General features: G+C 43.5%; 1 protein-coding gene and 1 long non-coding RNA gene across 2 annotated transcripts in view; one reads left to right on the forward strand and one right to left on the reverse strand.

Moving 5' to 3' along the window:
* LOC130361217 (uncharacterized) overlaps positions 1 to 15,938 on the forward strand; it is a 68,336-nt gene extending 52,398 nt beyond the window's left edge. The window contains exon 4 of the long non-coding RNA XR_008890913.1: positions 15,006 to 15,938. This is a non-coding gene — a long non-coding RNA (uncharacterized LOC130361217). The remainder of the gene's footprint in view (positions 1 to 15,005) is intronic.
* LOC130361215 (cytochrome P450 2K6-like) overlaps positions 1 to 20,849 on the reverse strand; it is a 128,263-nt gene extending 107,414 nt beyond the window's left edge. The window contains exons 1-4 of the mRNA XM_056563948.1: positions 20,545 to 20,849; positions 20,308 to 20,452; positions 17,781 to 17,977; positions 3,706 to 3,868 (exon numbers count right to left, since the gene is read on the reverse strand). Of these exons, the coding sequence (XP_056419923.1) occupies positions 3,706 to 3,868; positions 17,781 to 17,963 (346 nt within the window). The 5' untranslated portion in view covers positions 17,964 to 17,977; positions 20,308 to 20,452; positions 20,545 to 20,849. The remainder of the gene's footprint in view (positions 1 to 3,705; positions 3,869 to 17,780; positions 17,978 to 20,307; positions 20,453 to 20,544) is intronic.
* Positions 20,850 to 21,150: the final 301 nt, after the last annotated feature.

Consider the following 21,150-nt stretch of genomic DNA (forward strand, 5'->3'; position numbering starts at 1 on the left):
TTTTTGTGCCGCTATAACGGAAGCACGTGTTTTCTGGCTCTGGAGATCAGCAACTCGGAGTTATCCCTGTTTACGTATACGGCTGGATCGGTGGGCTATGGAGCAATTCTGGGGTCTGAGTGGAGTGCGGAGTCTTGGCAGGAGCACTGGCGAGAGGAGGGGCTGTGTTGCAACCTTACGCTCCTGAAGCTTTTCTCCATAGTGGTGGCAGTGGAACTGTGGGGTCTGAGGCTCCGAGATCAGAAGGTTTGCTTCTGGATGGACAACATCAATGTGGTCCATTGTATCAATGGGCTCTCCTCCATCTCCTTACAGGTCTTGGCTTTGCTTCACCACTTTGGTGTTTGGAAAATAACATTTGGTTTAGGTCCCGCCATGTGCCTGGGATTAAAAACTTTCTGGTTGACTTGTCTCGCTTTCGTTTTCAGGAATTTCGAATGCTGTGCCAGGGGCGGCCCAGGAGGGCCTGTCCTGCCGACCCTCCCTGTGGAACCTGGTGTCGCATGTCACTGATAGTGATGAGCGGCATTGCCCATATTCGAATTTGCGATATTTCATGAATATAAAGACGAATATTCGACCTATATTCATGAATTTCGTGTATTCGTTATATTCGCATATGCGAATATTCACATATTCGAGGAAGAAAACAGTGAGGGGGTGGGCAACTTTACTATTCGTTACTAGGGATTTTGTTGATAACCTCTGACAAGTGTATTTGCATCATTTTGGTTGGCCCACAAGTGAAAAGAAGGAATATGCGAATATGCGCATATGCGAATATTCACAAATGCGAATATGTGCATATGTGGAAAAAAGTGAATATTCGTAATTTCGAATATATAGCGAATATATTCGCAATATTTGCAAATTTGTGATATTCGCGATAAAAATTTGAAATGCGAATATTCGCGCCCAACACTAGTTACTGATTTCTTCCTCAGTGGCCCCTACCACTTGGTCTGGTCATGGTAAGGCCTGTAGTGACTGGTTACTAGCTGCAGGTGACAGGGATGTAACTTCTGGGGATGCGGTTTGTTTTTCAGTGACAGTTGATTATTTGTTGGATTTAGAGCTTAGGGGATGGGCTGATTTTACCAAACATTTTAGCATTCAGCAAGAGTTGAAGGGATGACGAAGAACCCAGGTCTGCAAGGAGTGTATATGTCCTGTTTCCTTTGCATTGCTAAGGGCTCTGGTTCGGGCGGTATACAAGGCCTGCTCCTCCCCTTACGAGGTAGTGCTGTTTGCCACGGCCTTTTGCCTGGCCTTTTTTTGGTGCTCTGCGGGTGGCGAGTTGGTTCCAGTTTTGATCCGTGCCTCTGTGGGGCTTTTTCGTGACGTTGCTTTGTTAACTAATAGGGTTGTTCAATTGTAGGTCCGCAGGTCAAAAACCGATCATTGGGGGAGGGCTGTTGGCTGGGCTTTTTTTTCTGTGTCAGAATATTTTAAAGGGCGGTCGGTGAAACATTTTTGGTTAACCAGTAGGGCCTCCCCCTCACTCATTTTCAGTTTAGTTCCGTTTTAGTTCAGCTACTGAGGCAACTGGGGCGTGTTTTCCTGTTTCAGACAATTAGCATATAGGCAGGTGGAAATACGGGTGTTATGCGTTGCGTTCGACCCGAGTTGCTTATTTAATGTGTACATTCTTTGCAGGTTCTCACCCCCTGGTGGTGCACATACTGAGTCATTCATACATCTACCGAGCCACTCAAAAGGCTACGTGTTGTCTAAGGGGTCGGTCCCTGGGATTTCAGCTGGAGGAAGTGCATTGGCGCGAGATCGGGGGCCTGCCTTGGTCCTATGTGCTGTCAGAATCTATTCAAATTGCTGGGGTGTCCCTGTCTCTAGTGGTCCTGGAGATTCACACAGTGGGCAATGACCTCTGCTCCCTGTGGGTGCCAGAGCTTATCACACTGATGAGGGTGGACTTGGAGAGGATTGTTTCCTTTTTCTCAGAAGTGCTCATCATGTGGTCTGAAATTGTACATAGAGTTACATGCAAGGCTTCTGGGATGCAGCTACAGTGGAGAGAGCTTGGAGGACTGTGTCCGCACCAGGGCAGGGGTTGTAGTGAGATTACAAGATGGTATAGAGCAAGCCCTGTACATTTTGGGTGGGGGTCGGAGCTCGGTATGAGGATACTTTAGCTCTTTCTGTGGTGGTACAGGAGTGAAATCCAAGGAAGAGCAGAAGTGGAAGGCTTAATTGCACGTCGGTTAAGACTGGTGGCTGGCATTACGCTTCCCCTGGTTGGCAACTGATGGGAGGTTTTTCAAAAATGATATTCAAAGAGAAGAGAAGAAATCGGCAACTCACCATCTCAGCTGGTATGTTCTTCTTTATTGAAGCATGCTCACATAACAATGTAACAGAGGGAGAGGGTAGTGGGGGGATAGTGATGTGCGACCGAGCTCCTGTTTCGCACACTAAGTGTGCTTCCTCCGGCCATGTCTATTCCTGTCTGTGCTCCATATAAATACACAGGTGAGTGCAATGTTTATCCAATCACGTCTTCGGACTCCAGTCATGTGTTCGACTGACGTGAAAGTAAGAAGGTGTGTTCTAGCAGTGGAGAGAGCTTGGAGGACTGTGTCCGCACCAGGGCAGGGGTTGTAGTGAGATTACAAGATGGTATAGAGCAAGCCCTGTACATTTTGGGTGGGGGTCGGAGCTCGGTATGAGGATACTTTAGCTCTTTCTGTGGTGGTACAGGAGTGAAATCCAAGGAAGAGCAGAAGTGGAAGGCTTAATTGCACGTCGGTTAAGACTGGTGGCTGGCATTACGCTTCCCCCGGTTGGCAACTGACGTTGAGGTTTTTCAAATATGATATTCAAAGAGAAGAGAAGAAATCGGCAACTCACCATCTCAGCTGGTATGTTCTTCTTTATTGAAGCATACTCACATAACAATGTAACAGAGGGATTGCAATTTTTACATTTATAATTGCCTTTCGGTGTCATCAGAGAATAATACATGGCTAAGTGAGATTACACCGAAAGGCAATTATAAATGTAAAAATTGCATGCTAAAGACGCACGCAACAGGCAACATAGGGTTAAATGATAGGACTGAACTATCAGCTTGTTTTTAGCTAGAACACACCTTCTTACTTTCACGTCAGTCGAACACATGACTGGAGTCCGAAGACGTGATTGGATAAACATTGCACTCACCTGTGTATTTATATGGAGCACAGACAGGAATAGACATGGCCGGAGGAAGCACACTTAGTGTGCGAAACAGGAGCTCGGTCGCACATCACTATCCCCCCACTACCCTCTCCCTCTGTTACATTGTTATGTGAGCATGCTTCAATAAAGAAGAACATACCAGCTGAGATGGTGAGTTGCCGATTTCTTCTCTTCTCTTTGAATATCATATGAAAATCTCATTGTGTCAGAGCACCACCAGCAGCACCCAGCTATACCGACGCACATCCAACACGTTAGTTTCCGCCAAAAGCGCAGTGCCGTGCTACTTCTTGTATGAACTGTTTTTCAAATATGTTTGGAGTTATCTCAAAATAAAGGTGCGACCCACCCCCACGTCCATCAAAAGTTGTCGTGTGAGTTATTTACTATCAGGCATCTAGCAGCCAGGTATAGGAAGAACGGCGTAGTTACATTACATGCAGTCTTTATCTCTGTGACCATAAAATGTTCCATCAAGTAGCTTCACATCACATATATTAAAAATATTACCGTATCCCCTTGTTATTTCCATGAAAACAGGTATACTCGGTCTGTCAGAGAACTCCTCTGCCTGGTTGACAAGAGCTTCTTTCACTGTGTCATATCCGCACAGCACAACCATCTTCTGGACTCCTATCTTTATACTGAACACTGGGCCATACTTCTTAGCAAGCTGCAAAATACAAGTCATAATAAAAGTAGAAAGCTTATCACTATGTATTTCCTCTGCCAAGCCTTTCTTCACAATATGAAGAGAACATATCTTCTGTTTCTTCCACATTTACTTGCTTGATTTTCTTGGTATAGTCTTAATTGCCCTAATTATAATTTGATAACATCAGTGAAAGAAATAATGAGAGGCCACTCACTGCATACTGTGCTTAACTGATCTTTACTTTAATATTCATGCATAAAAACACCAGCAAGGCAAGACAGAACGCCTGGGAAGCGTTGCAGTTACAGCAGCTGTTTCACACAGAATAGTGCTTATTATAAAAAAAAAACTTACCTTTAAAACAAAGCGCCATCAACACCTTCATTCTTAAATAAACATGCTTAAATCCAAGCAATCATTGAGGCCAAGATTACCTAGAGCTCGAGTATTCAGGATCAAGCACGCCTCTCGTTGTAATAGTAGCTTGTGCTTCTCAATGCCTTCAGCAGGAAACACCCTTTCAATTCCAAACAGTTATAAACAGGTATGATCATTCTAATGCAATTTTTGCACATGAGATATGAAACGAGATCCTTTTCCTGTTTTTAAAGAATAAACATGTTCCCTGAATCGGCAATTGAGGGTTTACATGGGCAAACAATAGCGTACACCACTCCTTTCGACAGCAAATGCAACTGTTAACTTTAATCTGAATACCTCCCAATTATATATTCTTTTCGGTGCACATAAATGTGCACCAAGTGCAGGAACCACATTTGTAATTCCCTGCAGGGAGGGATTTGGATAAGAAGTTGGTATTTTGATCTTTCTGAGAAAATTTGCTGCATACTAGTGTACTAGTGTACTAGTGTACTACCTTTTAAAGATATGAGAGTTTTCTGCATACTAAATTGCATTACAGGACATAGACTGGGGGGAGGTGTTGTCAAATACTGATACAGAAGGTAAATGGGACATCTTTAAATCAACTCTAAATAACTATACAGCTAAATATATACCAAAGGGGAACAAATATAAACGATTAAAACTAAATCCTACATGGCTGACACATGATGTTAAAAGAGCAATAAACAACAAAAAAATAGCCTTCAAAAAATACAAATCTGATGGGTCAGCTATAACATTTAAACAGTACAAGGAGCTTCTGTAAAAATGTAATAAAAACAGCAAAAATTCAAAACGAGAGACAGGTGGCCAAAGAAAGCAAAACTAATCCTAAATATTTTTTTAGATATATAAATGCAAAAAAACCAAGGACAGAGCATGTAGGACCCCTTAATAATGATAATGGGGAGGTTGTCACAGGCGATCAAGAGAAAGCGGAGCTACTGAATGGGTTCTTTAGTTCTGTATACACTATGGAAAAAGGAGCTGACATTGGCCAGGTCAGTGCTGGTAACACATCATGTAATGTACTGAACTGGCTTAATGTAGAGATGGTACAAGGTAAGTTAAGTGATATAAATGTAAGCAAATCTCCAGGGCCAGATGGATTGCACCAAAGAGTTCTTAGAGAGGTAAGTTCAGTAATATCTGTACCCCTGTTCATGATATTTAGAGATTCTCTGGTGTCTGGTATTGTGCCAAGGGACTGGCGCAAGGCGAATGTGGTGCCAATCTTCAAAAAGGGCTCTAGGTCTTCCCCAGGAAACTATAGACTGGTAAGTTTAACGTGCATTGTGGGTAAATTGTTTGAAGGACTTATAAGGGATTAGTGTTGAGCGGCATAGGCCATATTCGAATTCGCGAATATTCGCGAATATATGGACGAATATTCGTCATATATTCGCGAATATTCACATATTCGTTATATTCTCGTTTTATTTTCGCGTATGCGAAAATACGTGCATACGAAAATTAGTATATGTGGAAATTCGCATATGCGAAAATTAGCATATGTTAATTTTCGCATATGCGAATTTTCGCACGCCAGTCTCACACAGTAGTATTACAGCCTTCTTTACACCACACAAGCTGGAAGCAGAGAGGGGTGATCACTGTGATGTGTACTGTGAAAAAAAAACAAAAAAAAAAAAAAACGAATATTCGTAATTACGAATATATAGCGCTATATTCGCGAAATTCGCGAATTCGCGAATATGCGATATTCGCGAATAATATTCGAATTGCGAATATTCGCGAGCAACACTATAAGGGATTACATACAGGAATACATAGGGGATAGTTGTATTATAAGTGATAGCCAGCATGGGTTTACTAAGGATAGAAGTTGTCAAACCAATCTAATTTGCTTTTATGAAGAGGCGAGTAGAAGCCTTGACAGAGGAATGGCTGTGGATATAGTGTTTCTGGATTTTGCTAAAGCATTTGATACTGTCCCTCATAGACGTCTGACAGGTAAGTTAAGGTCTTTGGGTTTGGAAACTTTAGTTTGTAACTGGATTGAACACTGGCTCATGGATCGTACCCAGAGAGTGGTGGTCAATGATTCGTACTCTGATTGGTCCCCGGTTATTAGTGGTGTACCCCAAGGTTCAGTACTGGGCCCGCTGTTGTTTAATTTATTTATCAATGATATAGAGGATGGTATTAACAGCTCTGTTTCTATCTTTGCAGATGACACCAAGCTTTGTAGCATGGTGCAGTCTATAGAGGATGTGCATAAGTTACAAGATGACTTAGATAGACTAAGTGTCTGGGCATCCACTTGGCAAATGAGGTTCAATGTGGATAAATGTAAAGTTATGCATCTGGGTACTAATAACCTGCATGCATCGTATGTCTTAGGGGGGTTAAACTGGCAGAGTCACTGGTAGAGAAGGATCTGGGTGTACTTGTAGATCACAGACTACAGAATAGCATGCAATGTCAGGCTGCTGCTTCCAAAGCCGGCAGGATATTGCCATGTATCAAAAGAGGCATGGACTCAAGGGACAGGGACATAATACTCCCCCTTTATAAAGCATTGGTACGGCTTCACCTGGAATATGCTGTTCAGTTTTGGGCACCTGTCCATAAAAGGGACACTGCGGAGTTGGAAAGGGTGCAGAGACGCGCGACTAAACTAATATGGGGCATGGGTCATCTTAGCTATGAGGAGCGATTAAAGGAGTTACAATTGTTTAGTCTTGAGAAGAGACGTTTAAGGGTGGATATGATAAACGTATATTAATGGCCCATACAAAAAATATGGAGAAAAACTGTTCCACGTTAAACCCCCCAAAAGGACGAGGGGGCACTCCCTCCGTCTGGAGAAGAAAAAGTTTAGTCTCAAGGGGCGACACGCCTTCTTTACCGTGAGGACTGTGAATTTATGGAACGATCTACCTCAGGAACTGGTCACAGCAGGAACAATTAACAGCTTTAAAACAGGATTAGATACATTCCTGGAACAAAATAACATTAATGCTTATGAAGAAATATAAAATCCCGTCCCTTCCCCAATGTCACGCCACACCCCTACCCCTTAATTCCCTGGTTGAACTTGATGGACATATGTCTTTTTTCGACCGTACTAACTATGTAACTATGTAACTAAGTCAGTGTCATTTTGGATGATGTTTGTAGATGATATTTTTTATATTTTTGGCCATAGGACTGAACTTAAATGTAAATGCGAACCGCTCCGTATGAACACTATTGTTTGTGTGTGTTTTTGTGCATCTTTTTTGAAGCAAGGAAAAACAACTTTGAGTTTTAGCTTTTGCGAGGGCTGAATCCAAGATTTTGGACGGGTAACCTCTGTCTGAGAACCTCATATACAGCTCCTCTGCTTGCTTAAGGAAGTCACTTCCATTTTTGTTGATTCGACGAAGGCGCAAGAACTGACTGTAAGGTATTGAGGATTTCATGTGTGCGGGATGGTAGCTTACGTAATGTAAAAGTGAATTCCCTGCTGTACTTTTGCAGAAACCAACCACTTTACTGTTTATTTTTTTGTTCTTTGATGACTTGTACATCCAAAAACTCAAGACTCGAGTTGCTAATGACTGATGTGAACTTTAGGTTCATTTTATTGATGGTGTTTAAATGCAGAACAAACTCCTGGAAGGTTTCTTGGGTATCCGACCATACTAAAAACACATCATCCACAAATCTGTGGTTTCCTATTCTTCCTAAGGCAGCACACACCATTGGGATATTTCATCCCCCAGAGTCCACCCTAGGACCATCCACCTAGCAAGATAATCAAGAAATTAGCATAGTTAATTGCTCACCTGATAAGAACCCTCTCCTACAGATCACACCTGTGTTTAATTTTGTCCTCATTCCACCAGTAGGATGTGTTCCACCTGCTCCTGTCTCCATTTTGTTTTGGATGTTTTTTGATCAGCGTTGCGGGGTCCTGGCTGCAACGTTTGAAGTGCCAGTGCGGGGTCCTTGCAGTGACCTGGTTTCAGAGTATGTTCTGAGCTTCATGCCTTGCCAGTGTGGGGTCCTGGTAATACCTGAACCAGTGTCTTCTTTTGAGTCATAAGCCAGAGCGGGGTCCTGGCCGACTCATACTGGTTCCGTAAGTATAACCAGTATATGGCGCCTGTATACAGTATATCCAATGCGGGGTCCTGGTAAGTACAGAGAGCGCTTATGTCTGCTGCCACAGTATATCCAGTGCGGGGTCCTGGTAAATACAGAGTATACTTAATGTCTGCTGCCACAGTATATCCAGTGTGGGGTCCTGGTAAATACAGAGTACGCTTAATGTCTGCTGCCACAGTATATCCAGTGCGGGGTCCTGGTAAATACAGAGTATGCTTAATGTCTGCTGCCACAGTATATCCAGTGCGGGGTCCTGGTAAATACAGAGTGCGCTTATGTGTGCTGCCACAGTATATCCAGTGCGGGGTCCTGGTAAATACAGAGTATGCTTAATGTCTGCTGCCACAGTATATCCAGTGCGGGGCCTAGTGAAGAGTGGGTGCACCTCATGCCTGTTATTACAGTATATCCAGTATGGGGCCTAGTGAAGAGTGAGTGCACCTCATGCCTGTTATTACAGTATATCCAGTGCGGGGCCTGGTGAAGACTGAGTGCACCTCATGCAGGTATATTTTTCATGCTTGGGGGATTCCCTGGCATTATATATACTGGCAATATGTAAATAAAATTGCTTTATCCAGTACATCACATGACATGCGGTCCGGGCAGCAGAGATGTGTTAAACCTTGGCAGATTTCTCTGACCAGAATTATGACTATGGACACTGTATTACTTTACCTGACATGTACAGTATGTTATACATTGTGTCTATACCATATGTTATATATACTGTCTATCTTGCTGCTGTTTAAATCCAGCATTAGAATCATGGCGACCATTTTTTGCACTGCATTCTGGGTATGTAAAACGTACGCAGTGACGTCATGTCAGGAATACAGATAAGTATCCGGTATTATCTATACTGTTCTCAGCCATTTAGACTGCATAAGGCCTGTAACGCTTGTGAGTACAAGCTTTTGCTCTCTGTTGTCAGCCATTTAAGCTATATAAGGCTTGTTATTACAAGCTATTGCTCTCTGTTGTCAGCCATATAGTCTGTATATATCCTGTAATGCTTGTGGATACGGGCTATTGCTCTCTAATGTAAGCCATATAGACTGCATAGGGTCTGTAATGCTTGTGAATACAGGCTGTTGCTCTCTGATGTCAGCCATGTGGACTGCATAGGGTATGTGGTGCTTGTGGATACAGGCTATTGCTCTCTGATGTCAGCCATATGGATTGCATGAGGTCTGTAGTACTTATGGATACAAGCTATTGCTCTTGGTTGTCAACTATTAGTCTGTATATATCCTGTAGTGCTTGTAGATACAAGCTATTGCTCTCTATTGTCAGCTATATAGTCTGTATAAGCCATAGTGCTTGTGAATTCAAGCTATTCTCTGTTGGCAGCCATATGGTCTGCTCTTGGTGTAAACCATATGGTATTAATGCTTGTGGATACAGGCAAGCCATATAGTCTGCGGTGCCTCTGGGTGGTGCTGGACTGCGGCTCCCGGCATGTTGGGACGGCCTTTCTGTCCTGGCATGCTGGGAGTTGTGGTTTTGCGGCATCTGGGGGCGCCCTGCTTGTGAGACACTGATTTAATCTGTATAACGTCATGCTTGTGGCAGATTATCTGCATACAGTATGTTGTGCTTGTAGTTACAAGCTATTGCTCTCGGTTGTCAGCCATACAGTCTGCATAAGCCCATTACTGCTTGTAAATATAAGTTGTCAGCCATTAGTCTGCTTATATCATGTGGTACTTGTGCTTAGTAATATAAGCTATTGCTCCCTGTTGTCAGTCAGATTCATAGAGCCTGTAGTGCTCGTGTATACAAGCTTTGCTCCCTGCTGCTGACTATAGTTAGTCATATAGTCTGTATTAACCCTATAGTGCCTGTGAATACAAGCTGATCCTGTTGTCAGCCTTATAGTCTGCATGGAACCTGTAGTGCTTGTATATTCAAGCCTTTGCTCCTGTTGTCTGCTATATACTTGGGTGAAGCTTAGTACTTAGATATACAGATTATTACTCTGTCATTAGTTGTTAAAGCCTGTAGGGATTGTGTATACATGTTCTTGGCCATAGACTACATAAATCTATTGGGTTTATATATACAAGCTATGGCTCCCTGTTATCACCCTTGTTTGGAGAGGTCTCTTCCTATACTCAGAAGTGCGGCTCTTGTTGTCGATCTATGGTGTTGTTAACATCTAGAGACATATTGCATTGCACCCTGTATGCAGTTGTGTAGTCGCTTCCATTGTGCATATCCTGTATACTGTCATGTGTATCCACTGCCTTGTGTATACTGCTCTGTATACTGTCATGTGTATCCACTGCCTTGTGTATAGTGCTCTGTATACTGTCATGTGTATCCACTGCCTTGTGTATAGTGCTTTGCATACTGTCATGTGAGGCTACTGCCTTGTGTATAGGGTTCTGTATTATGTCATGTGGAGCCACTGCCTTGTGTATAGTGTTCTGTATACTGTCATGTGTATCCACGGACTTGTGTATAGGGCCCTGGTGCAGGGTCTCTTATTTTTGTAGCCGGACCTGGCACCAATATGTTCTGCTCTAATATTTCTATTATACCACCTTTTTGCTGGTGGTTCTGTGGTTCTCATCACTATAATGTACTAATATATGTTTATTTTACAGATATCAGACCCTTCAGATGGAGCATCTGTGTAAGAATACATAGGTCTGATCCTTGGCGTGTAGTATGTGCCAGAAATGTCACTACATTATAGGCATCAAACTAAATTAGTTACATTCCCTTGGGTATGATTTACATTGGGCGATGATTTGTACATTATCAGATAAGGCTACAGCTTCTAGTAGGCACAGGGCAGTCAACATGATAGAAGATATTCACATCTTTATATGTTAGACTTTACTGTACTAAAATATTTAGTCGTCTTCTGTGTCTTCAGGTTCAGACTTGGAGGAAGAAGTTGAGATGGTTTCTATAAGATCTGTCACCTAAACCCAAGGATCAGGTTTGTTGTCTAAGTGGTGCTCATCTCCAAAAGTCCAAGCTCTTCCTTGTCTCTGGTCCCAATGATCTTATGAAGTGTCTATTGTGGTAGTAGCAGATCTGTCTCCAGATCGTTCGTGTGGGGATGTACTTGAAGTATGGCTGTTTACAAGCAGTAATTCTTCTTTAACCAGAAAATGGATCCTTTAATTATTTTCTTTTACCACCAGAATAATCCCAACCATCGGCTCCAGGTCTCTCATTGAAGATTTCAGTTTGAGTGTCTATTCTATTGAAGAGGCATTCACCATCTCCCTTCAGCCACATAGAGACTGAAGAGCCACTTCAGAGATCTCCAGGTCCGGTTGTTGGTTTTCCTTCTGGCATGTAGAAAGGCGGTAATATTCAGCAATGCTATCTTCAGCCCTAACATGGTATATACATTCATCACTGAAGAATGTGGTTGACTTTGTAGCAGGTTAACCGTATCAAAGAAATCCAGTCCTGATCCATACAAGTAACCAAAAACCATTCCATTCTACAAGTGTATTATGATTCAGCAAAGCTTATCCTAGAATCTTAAAGCTACATATTGGAAGATCTTATGTGACAGAAGAGACTATACCATCAAAGTGTGACTTGAACCTCTTTTACTTCCAGTAGATTGAAGAACCTAGAAGATCTGGAAATAGTCTGGTGCCTCTGAGTTCAACCGATTATTGGAGAGATTGCACCTCCGCAGGATGCCGATCAACCAGTGCGAGATGTTCTGTTAGTGAAATTGTTTTCCACCAATGTTCTTCATTAAGAAATCTTACAGAAGACCCCACTGAGTCCATTGTGATGGTCATCCTGTCTGGTTTCCACTGTATCCATTGTGATGGTCATCCTGTCTGCTTTTCAGTATCTGGTTTTTCAAACCATTATGTATTGGAGAGAGAATTCTCTACCCTTCTTCTTCACCAAGATTTTTGCTGTAGACAAGATTCCTATTATCTTTGCAACTTACTTCAATTGATTAATAGTCAAAAAATCCCTTCATGGTTGATCCCTTGCTAAGGAGATTCAGCGACACTTGAGTCTCCATTAGGAATTGTATTCCTTTCTTGAAGAACCGTCTGTCATACAATGACTACAGAATGTGAAGTCACCGTGTTTTCTCATCACCTTATAGAATCTTGTGAACAAATTGTATTTGATTTTTCCTGAGAATTCCTTTTGTTCTGAAAATGATCTTCCAGAAGGATAGAAGAAATGGTCGCCTTACTTCATATATCCCAGGCCGCTGCCATAGGGTGAAGTTCTTGGACTAGACCCCGTACTGTACCTGAAGGCTCCTATTACAGAACAGAAGAAAAATCCTCATTGGATGTTAGGAGGCTCTTGTCTTGTTCTAAACAAAGCATTGACTAGCTGAGATCAGCAAATTTTTGTCCTGCCTGGCCAGAGTAGGTTGAAGTTCATAGATCTGAGATGGAACTAGTTTTCTTCCATCTCTTGGATTTGAGCAAAAGAAAGGGAATTTTTTTCTTTTTTCCAGATTCTTCAGATTGTTCTGCCAGTTTCGACTTCTTCCTTACCGGCAAGGAGGGTCCAATTTTTGAGTCTGTAATGCAGCCTCCTGGTCCGCACTGTTATAGTGTGAAATTCTCGAGTATAGGCTTAGCATTCAGCCTTTGATGCTTTTGTCATTTAAGATTTACCCTCCCTATGGATTCTATTTTAGATCCCAATGGTGTGTGCTGCCTTAGGAAGAATAGGAAAAACAAAATTGTTCTTACCTGTAATTTTGATTTCCTTGAGTCCTAAGGCAGCACACAAATACCCTTCCAATACTAGTTTTTTATGGAATTCGTCTCTATTTTAATACACAGGTGTGATCTGTAGGAGAGGGTTCTTATCAGGTGAGCAATTAACTATGCTAATTTCTTGATTATCTTGCTAGGTGGACGGTCCTAGGGTGGAGTCTGGGGGGATGAAATATCCCAATGGTGTGTGCTGCCTTAGGACTAAAGGAGATCAAAATTACAGGTAAGAACAATTTTGTTTATCTATGGATTTTAAATATGTATTCTTGTCATGAAAGACATATTTTTTCTCAAAGCAGACCATGTATAAGTTTGCGAGGGTGCATGCCACCTGAGTGCCCATTGCCATTCCGTTGACTTGTGCATACCACTCCTCGTCAAACTGAAACATGTTGCTGGAGAGTACGAAGTGTAACGCGTCGCAGACAAAATTAATAAAGCAGACCCTCTTGCCTGTCTCTGCGAGGAGCTCCCGAACACAAGCAACACCCAAATCTTGGGGGATCTTGTGTAAAGGAACTCCACATCGAGAGAGGCAAGAGCGTACTGCTCAGGCCACTCCATGTCCTCAAGTGCACATAGAAATTCACCTTGTCCTTGACCGAATGAAGGAATTTCAATACCTTACAGTCAGTTCTTGCACCTTCGTCGAATCAAAGAAAGTGGAAGTGACTTCCTTAAGCAAGCAGAGGAGCTGTATATGAGATTCTCAGACAGAGGTTACCAATCCAAAATCTTGGATTCAGCCCTCGCAAAAGCTAAGACTCAGTTGTTTTTTTTTGTTGTTTCGAAAAAGACGCACAAAAACACACACAAACAGCAGTGTTCATACGGAGCGGTTCACATTTACATTTAAGTTCAGTCCTATGGCAGACAAAATAAAAAATATCATCTACAAACACTGGTATATCATCCAAAATGACACCGACTTAATGCAATTTAGTACGCAAAAACCTGTCATATCTTTTAAAAAATCTTGCAGTATAGGTAGTACACTAGTATGCAGCAAATGTTCTCAGAAAGATCAAAATACCAACTTGTTATCCAAATCCCTCCCTGCAGGGAATTACAAATGTGGTTCCTGCAATCGGTGCACATTTATGTGCACCGAAAAGAATATATAATTGGGAGGTATTCAGATTAAAGTTAACAGTTGCATTTGCTGTTGAATCAAAGGAGTGGTGTACGCTATTGTTTGCCCATGTAAATGGTTTTATATAGGTTGTACTATCAGATCCCTTAATGCCCGATTCAGGAAACATGTTTATTCTTTAAAAACAGGGAAAGGATCTCGTTTCATTTCTCATGTGCAAGAATTGCATGAGAATGATCATACCTGTTTAAAAATGTTTAGAATTGAAAGGGTGTTTCCTGCTGAAGGCATTGAGAAGCACAAGCTATTATTACAACGTGAGGCGCGCTGGATCTTGAATACTCGAGCTCTAGATAATCTCGGCCTCAATGATCGCTCGGATTTAATCATGTTTATTTAAGAATGGAGGCGTTGATGGCGCTTTGTGTTTAATGTAATTTATTTTATCTCTGTGTATACATCTTCTGTCGGCATGCAGTCTGATGAAGCACTATTCTGTGTGAAACAGCCGCTGTAACTGCAACGCCTCCCAGGTACTCTGTCTTGCCTTGCTGGCGTTTTTATGCATGAAGATTAAAATAAAGACAAGTTAAGCACATGCGGTGAGTGGCCTCTCGCTATTTCTTTCACTGATGTTATGGACTTACCTGTCAACCTCTAGATATTGAGCACCACTGTTGTTTTGCTTCCATTCATCCGTCCATTTCTATCTGGCTGCAGCATAACATGGGAAGTGCTAGAGTGTGGTTGTGCTGACTTCTGTATCTATCACATTAACTATTTATAATTTGCTTTTCCCCAGATCCTGAGTGAGCGAGTTTCGCTTTCAACTGTATGAACACATGAGCATGCATGTATCACACCTGGCCAGGTTTACATTTTGCGCACTCGTCAGTTAGAAGTTACAGACCTGGGCCAATCAGCAGTGGAGGTGGGGTACTTCATTTCTCCTCAGCCTTCTGGCTATTGTTTTAAGCTTTGTTCTGCCTGTTTTAGTTCTGACATGTCACTTTGATTTTGCCATGGCTTTGTAGTACTGATACGTTTGTTTAGTTTTTAGCCTAGTTCTGTTTGTTTTTTGATCTGTCTGTACTTTTGGCCGGTTTTATCCTGTCTAGTTTGTGTATGTTACTTAAACCTGTATCTTGACTTGTATTCAGACCTGTTTATTTTTTTTACCTCACCACATCAAGGGTCCTGATTAATTGCTTCTCTTGCTTTGCCCCCAGTCTGGTGTGTACTTTGTTGTTGCTAATTTGAACCTGAACCTGTATCATGACTTGTATTCAGACCTATTTGTATAGGTCCTGATACATTGCTTTTTGCTTTGCCCCTATGTGTTTCTGTGTTTAGTCTTGTGGGATCCTGTACCTGTGTATCTTGATCTGTATAGTGTCCTGACTTTAGCTACTTGTTCACTTACCTTCATTCCTGGTTAACCTGCCGCTATATCCCGTATGATATACGTAATGACATACCGTATTTTTCGCCGTATAAGACGCACTTTTTCTTCCCCAAAACGTGGGGGGAAAAGTTGGTGCGTCTTATACGGCGAATATACGCCCGAGGCTGCTGCGGGCTAGAGCGGGAAGTCAGCGGTAAGTACAGAGGCTGCGGCGGTGCGGTACAGCGCTGACTACCCGCTCCCCACCCGCAGCAGCCTCATGACCGCCGGTGAATTTTTCACCTCTCACCGGCTATGTTTATTGCCCTACGCCTGGAACATACAGTTCCGGGTGCCGGGCAAGTGAATTACTAATAACTGTATACTAAAAACCAGGGGGCCTCCAGCTGTTCTGAAACTACAACTACCAGCATGCCCGGACCGGCAAAGGCTGTCTGGGCATGCTGGTTGTTGTAGTTTCACAACAGCTGGAGGCCCCCTGGTTTTTAATATACAGTATTAGTTTTTACCTGCTCTGGCCGGCCCCCGCCTGCAGCCGCACACGGGAGCCGGCCCGGGCAGATAAAATCATAGGTTTTCCTATGCCGGACATCCCTATGTCCCGAAAAATCTTTTCGGGACATAAGGATGTCCGCGGGTCACTCACCATTCCCCGGCCGATGCGCGTCCTCCTCCGGTCTTCATGCGATCCTCCGCCTCTCTATGTTTGTACGCACGGGACCTCAGTGACGTACAACCATAGAGGCGCCGGAGGACCGGAGGAAGACGCACGCCGACCGGGGCCTGGTGAGTGACCGGCGGTGTGTAATCTTCAGCGTTCCGGTCACCGCTCCTCCGGTCCCGGCACCTACTGCTATGGTCCATAGGCCATAGCAGTAGATGTGACACTGGATCGGAGGAGCGGTGACCGGATCACTGTGGGGGCAGCAGTACAGACATACAGCCTCCAGCCATACACTGTATATGGCTGGAAGCTGTATGTCTGTGGGGGGGAGCTGCCTACTATTGCGGGGGAACTATACTGCCAGCTATTGTGGGGGAACTATACTGCCAACCATTGTGGGGGAACTATACTGCCAACCATTGTGGAGGGGGGGGGGGGGGAGCTGCCTACCATTTTGGAGGGGGGGGAGCTGCCTACCATTGTGGGGGAACTATACTGCCAACTATTGTGGGGGGGAGCTGCCAGTGCCTACCATTGTGGGGGAACTATACTGCCAACTATTGTGGGGAAACTATACTGCCAACCATTGTGGGGGAACTATACAGCTAACTATTGTGGGGGAACTATACTGCCAACCATTGTGGGGGGGAGGGGGGAGGAGCTGCCTACCATTGTGGGGGAACTATACTGCCAACTATTGTGGGGGAACTATACTGCCAACTATTGTGGGGGAACTATACTGCCAATCATTGTGGGGGGAGGGGGAAGGAGCTGCCTACCGTTGTGGGGGAACTATACTGCCAACTATTGTGGGGGGGGAGGGGGGAGGGGGGAGGAGCTGCCTACCATTGTGGGGGAACTATACTGCCAACTATTGTGGGGGAACTATACTGCCAACTATTGTGGGGGAACTATACTGATATAAAATATTTTACTACAGTATTTGGTTCAGAATCTTTTTTTTCTAGATTTTCCTCCTTTAAAATTGGGTGCGTCTTATATGCCAGAGCGTCTTATATGGCGAAAAATACGGTACATGTCTACCTGGAACTATAAATAACAGGGGTATCTCTCTTTGGGAGCCTACTGATGAAGCAGCCTGTGCCCTTTTTGGGAGAGACTGTTTAAGGGGACTTTGAGTCAATTTAATTCTTTACTGGGACTGGGGTAGTGGCAGGCTGGTAATATTAGACTGGGAGGAGCCAAAATAAATAATCCTTTCCACCCTGGTAATAAACTACTGCTGCTTAGTTTTGTATCTAGCTGTAATCATAAAATAAGGCGACCCAGTGTTTTTTTTTATTTTTACAAATAAATGCATAAAACAAAGCTGCAGCAGCCTAGTAGTACCAGGGTTAGAAGGGTTATTATGGTCTGCCACTGCACCAGTCCCGGGCTGGAAGAATCTTGTAATGGTAAGCCAATAGCGTAGTTTACATTTTGTGAGGTGTAGCACATCCATATATCAATAGATAATTCTATACATGTCATTGATCTTTGGATCTTACCTCTTGAAATGATAAGTAAGGCTTTTCAACATTCAGGTTGAGAATATTTCCAATTATCGGCCAAGGCTTTGGACCAGGAGGATAATTCTCATGAACTTGTTCCTTTTCTTTGAATAAAACAGTTACCAAGAAAATACATGTTATGATGAACAAAAGAACTGAGATTGGATCAAAGGGCAACATGTCTCCAGAGGAACCTGTGGTGGAGAAATAAGAGTCTTAAATTATAGTAAAACATTTATAGCTGAAGGTCATGTGGTTTTTAAACACTGATGATTGATTGGTTTTGTATATAGAATTGCCAGTTTTGACACAGCAACCTTTTACCCACATAATATATAAATTGTGAAAGAGCAACAAACCTTAACTCGAGTATTTTAAACCAATTCAATGCTAAGTAAGTTCTTTAGAAAGTTCTAAGAATAATTCCTTCATTTATATATCACTCACATATTCTGTAGTGCTGTACTTGATTGGGGCTTAAAATCTAAATTCCAAATTAACCTATCAGTATGTTTTGGATTGTGAGAGGAAACCGGAATACCCAGAGGAAACCCACACAGATAGAGTTATGGCTATAACTATTACATGCCATATGTATGCCCATATGCCCATATACCGAATGATAAAACACCTATAATTTTTTATGTTCACCCTGTGTAAAGAAAAATGCTGCAGGTTACACAAAAAACGTGCAGTTTTCCAGAGCAAGATGTCTGGTCACGGGGGTCCCGCCGCTGGGGACCCCTGCAATATAGCATGCGGCACTCACCTGTTTTTGCTCAGGAAGCGCTGGAGGGGCTGGGACCCGAGCACGGGAACGGCAGTTCGTGACATCACAACTCCGCCCCTGTGTGATGTCATGCCCCGCCCCCTCAATGCAAGTCTATTGGAGGGGGAGTGATGTCCGCCACGCCCCCTCCCATAGACTTGCATTGATGGGGCGGGGCATAATATCACACGGGGGCGGAGTTGTGACATCACAAAATTCCGTTCCTGTGGTCGGGACCCAGACCCTCCAGCGCTTCCGGAGCAGAAACAGGTGGGTGCCGCATGCTATATTGCGGGGGTCCCCAGCGGCGGGACCCCCGCGACCAGACATCTTATCCCCTATCCTTTGGATAGGGGATAAGATGTCTAGGAGTGGAGTACCCCTTTAAAGGGGTAATCAGCTGAAAACATCTTATCCCCTATCCAAAGGATGAGAAGTTGTCCAGCTACACACATCAAGATCTACATGTCCCCGTCCGAACTGTAGCACCATCTATGAGTACCTATTTCTTGGGACACCCGCTGGGAGACAACCCAAATGATAACTGGTAATATAACAGACAATATGGCAGAATACACATCGCTCACAAAGCACTCAGATATTTCGGGAGACTCCATGGCCACACAACAACCTTAGACTACAGAAGCTGGAAAAGGGATATGGGCACATTGGATTTTTTTCCCCCCAAATACCTGAAAGTTTTTCAATTTGCAAATAAACCAAATTTACAATAAGGTTGATTGAAAAGGTAAATCAAATTGGGAAGGTAAAGGATTTTTTTTCTTTTTAAAACGATTTTACTGAAGAGAAGCTATACACGTGGTCAGGTATATAACATATCCCCCCCCCCCCCCCAGGAAGGTGTCCTAGATGTGAGACATCCGCCTGTCAGACATTAAGATATTCTATAAATGTCCAAGAAGCAAAATACAGTGACCCCCCCCCCGACCTACGATGGCCCCGACATACGATCATTTCAACATACGATGTCCTCTCAGAGGCCATCGCATGTTGAAGGCAGCATCAACATACGATGCTTTTGTATGTCGGGGCCATCGCATAAACGGCTATCCGGCAGCGCACACAGCTTCAGCTGCCACCGGATAGCCGTTTACGGTGCTCGGGGCTCCGGCGCGTCCTCTTCGGGATCCCCTGCATCGTTGGCGCTCTCCATCATCGTCATCACGTCGCTGCGCACGCCGTCCCGTCATCCAATAGGAGCGGCGTGTGGAGCGGCGTGATGGCGGCGACGGAGAGCGAGGATGCCGGGGAAGCAGAGGCCTTTACCGGAGCGTCGGGGACACCTCGGGGACGTGGCGGCAGTGATGGAAGGCGACATCCAGGGCAGCGGTGACGAGCGGTGAAGGTCCGGAGCGGCAGGGACAAGTGAGTACAACCTCCAATACCAGTGGTCTTCAACCTGCGGACCTCCAGATGTTGCAAAACTACAACTCCCAGCATGCCCGGACAGCCGTTGGCTGTCCGGGCATGCTGGGTGTTGTAGTTTTGCAACATCTGGAGGTCCGCAGGTTGTAGACCACTGTCCTATGCTTTACATTGCACGGATCCCTCAACATACAATGGTTTCAACAAACGATGGTCCATTTGGAACGGATTACCATCGTATGTTGAGGGACCACTGTACATGAATAACACGTGAAAAATTACTGAAGACTATAAATGTACGATCTGTCCTGGTTACATTGTAAGTCTACAATACCGACAATAAGAAAGAATAATAAAGTCTTGTCTTACTTGTAGTCCTGTAGTGTGGACTGTACAGGGACACCACACACTGATCCCGTCTTCTCTATTCTGTCCTCTGCGCTTGGTTGACTTTTATACCCGTGTAGCCGCCTACAACACAGGTAGTTCTACCCAGTTTTAACCCCTAAAGAATCTGTAAGTAAAGGTGTCAGCAGTTAAGTCGGTAACTATTAATCTACAATAATGTAAATAATAATACATCTTGTCAAGAAAAACTCTGCTCACCTTTATCTGTATACTTTGGCAGCGCTCCAATCTGTCCTACCCACACATTACATGGGTGTAAAAAATACCTAAGTCCATTGAACCATGTAACAACAAAAAAAGAAACAGTCAGCTCACCTATAGCTTATATATAATACATACATCAGCATGGAGGTCAGGGTAGAGTGCATGACAGCAATAAGAACACATTGAGGAGGATTTATCATTGTCTGTAGTATTTTTATTTATTTTTTGCTTGTGTGACTGTGTGAGGTATCAGGGGAGATTTATCAAAACCTGTGTAGAGGAAAGGTTGACTAATTGCCCATAGCAACCAATCAGATCGCTTTGCCCATAGCAACCAATCAGAGGCCTTTTGAAAAGGAAAGAAGCAATCTGATTGGTTGCTATGGGCAACTGGACAACTTCTCCTCTACACAGGTTTTGATAAATCTCCCTCATTGTGTGCAGTTTATACTGTCCCACTGTATCTGCTGCATTAAGCTACTGACTATAGCGCCATCTCACTGGTCTCTTGTGTCATTAATAGTGTTGCTCGCGAATATTCGCAATTCGAATATTATTCGCGAATATCGCATATTCGCGAATTCGCGAATTTCGCGAATA

Source organism: Hyla sarda, chromosome 3 (assembly GCF_029499605.1).
Source record: "Hyla sarda isolate aHylSar1 chromosome 3, aHylSar1.hap1, whole genome shotgun sequence".
Taxonomy (NCBI): Eukaryota; Metazoa; Chordata; class Amphibia; order Anura; family Hylidae; genus Hyla; species Hyla sarda.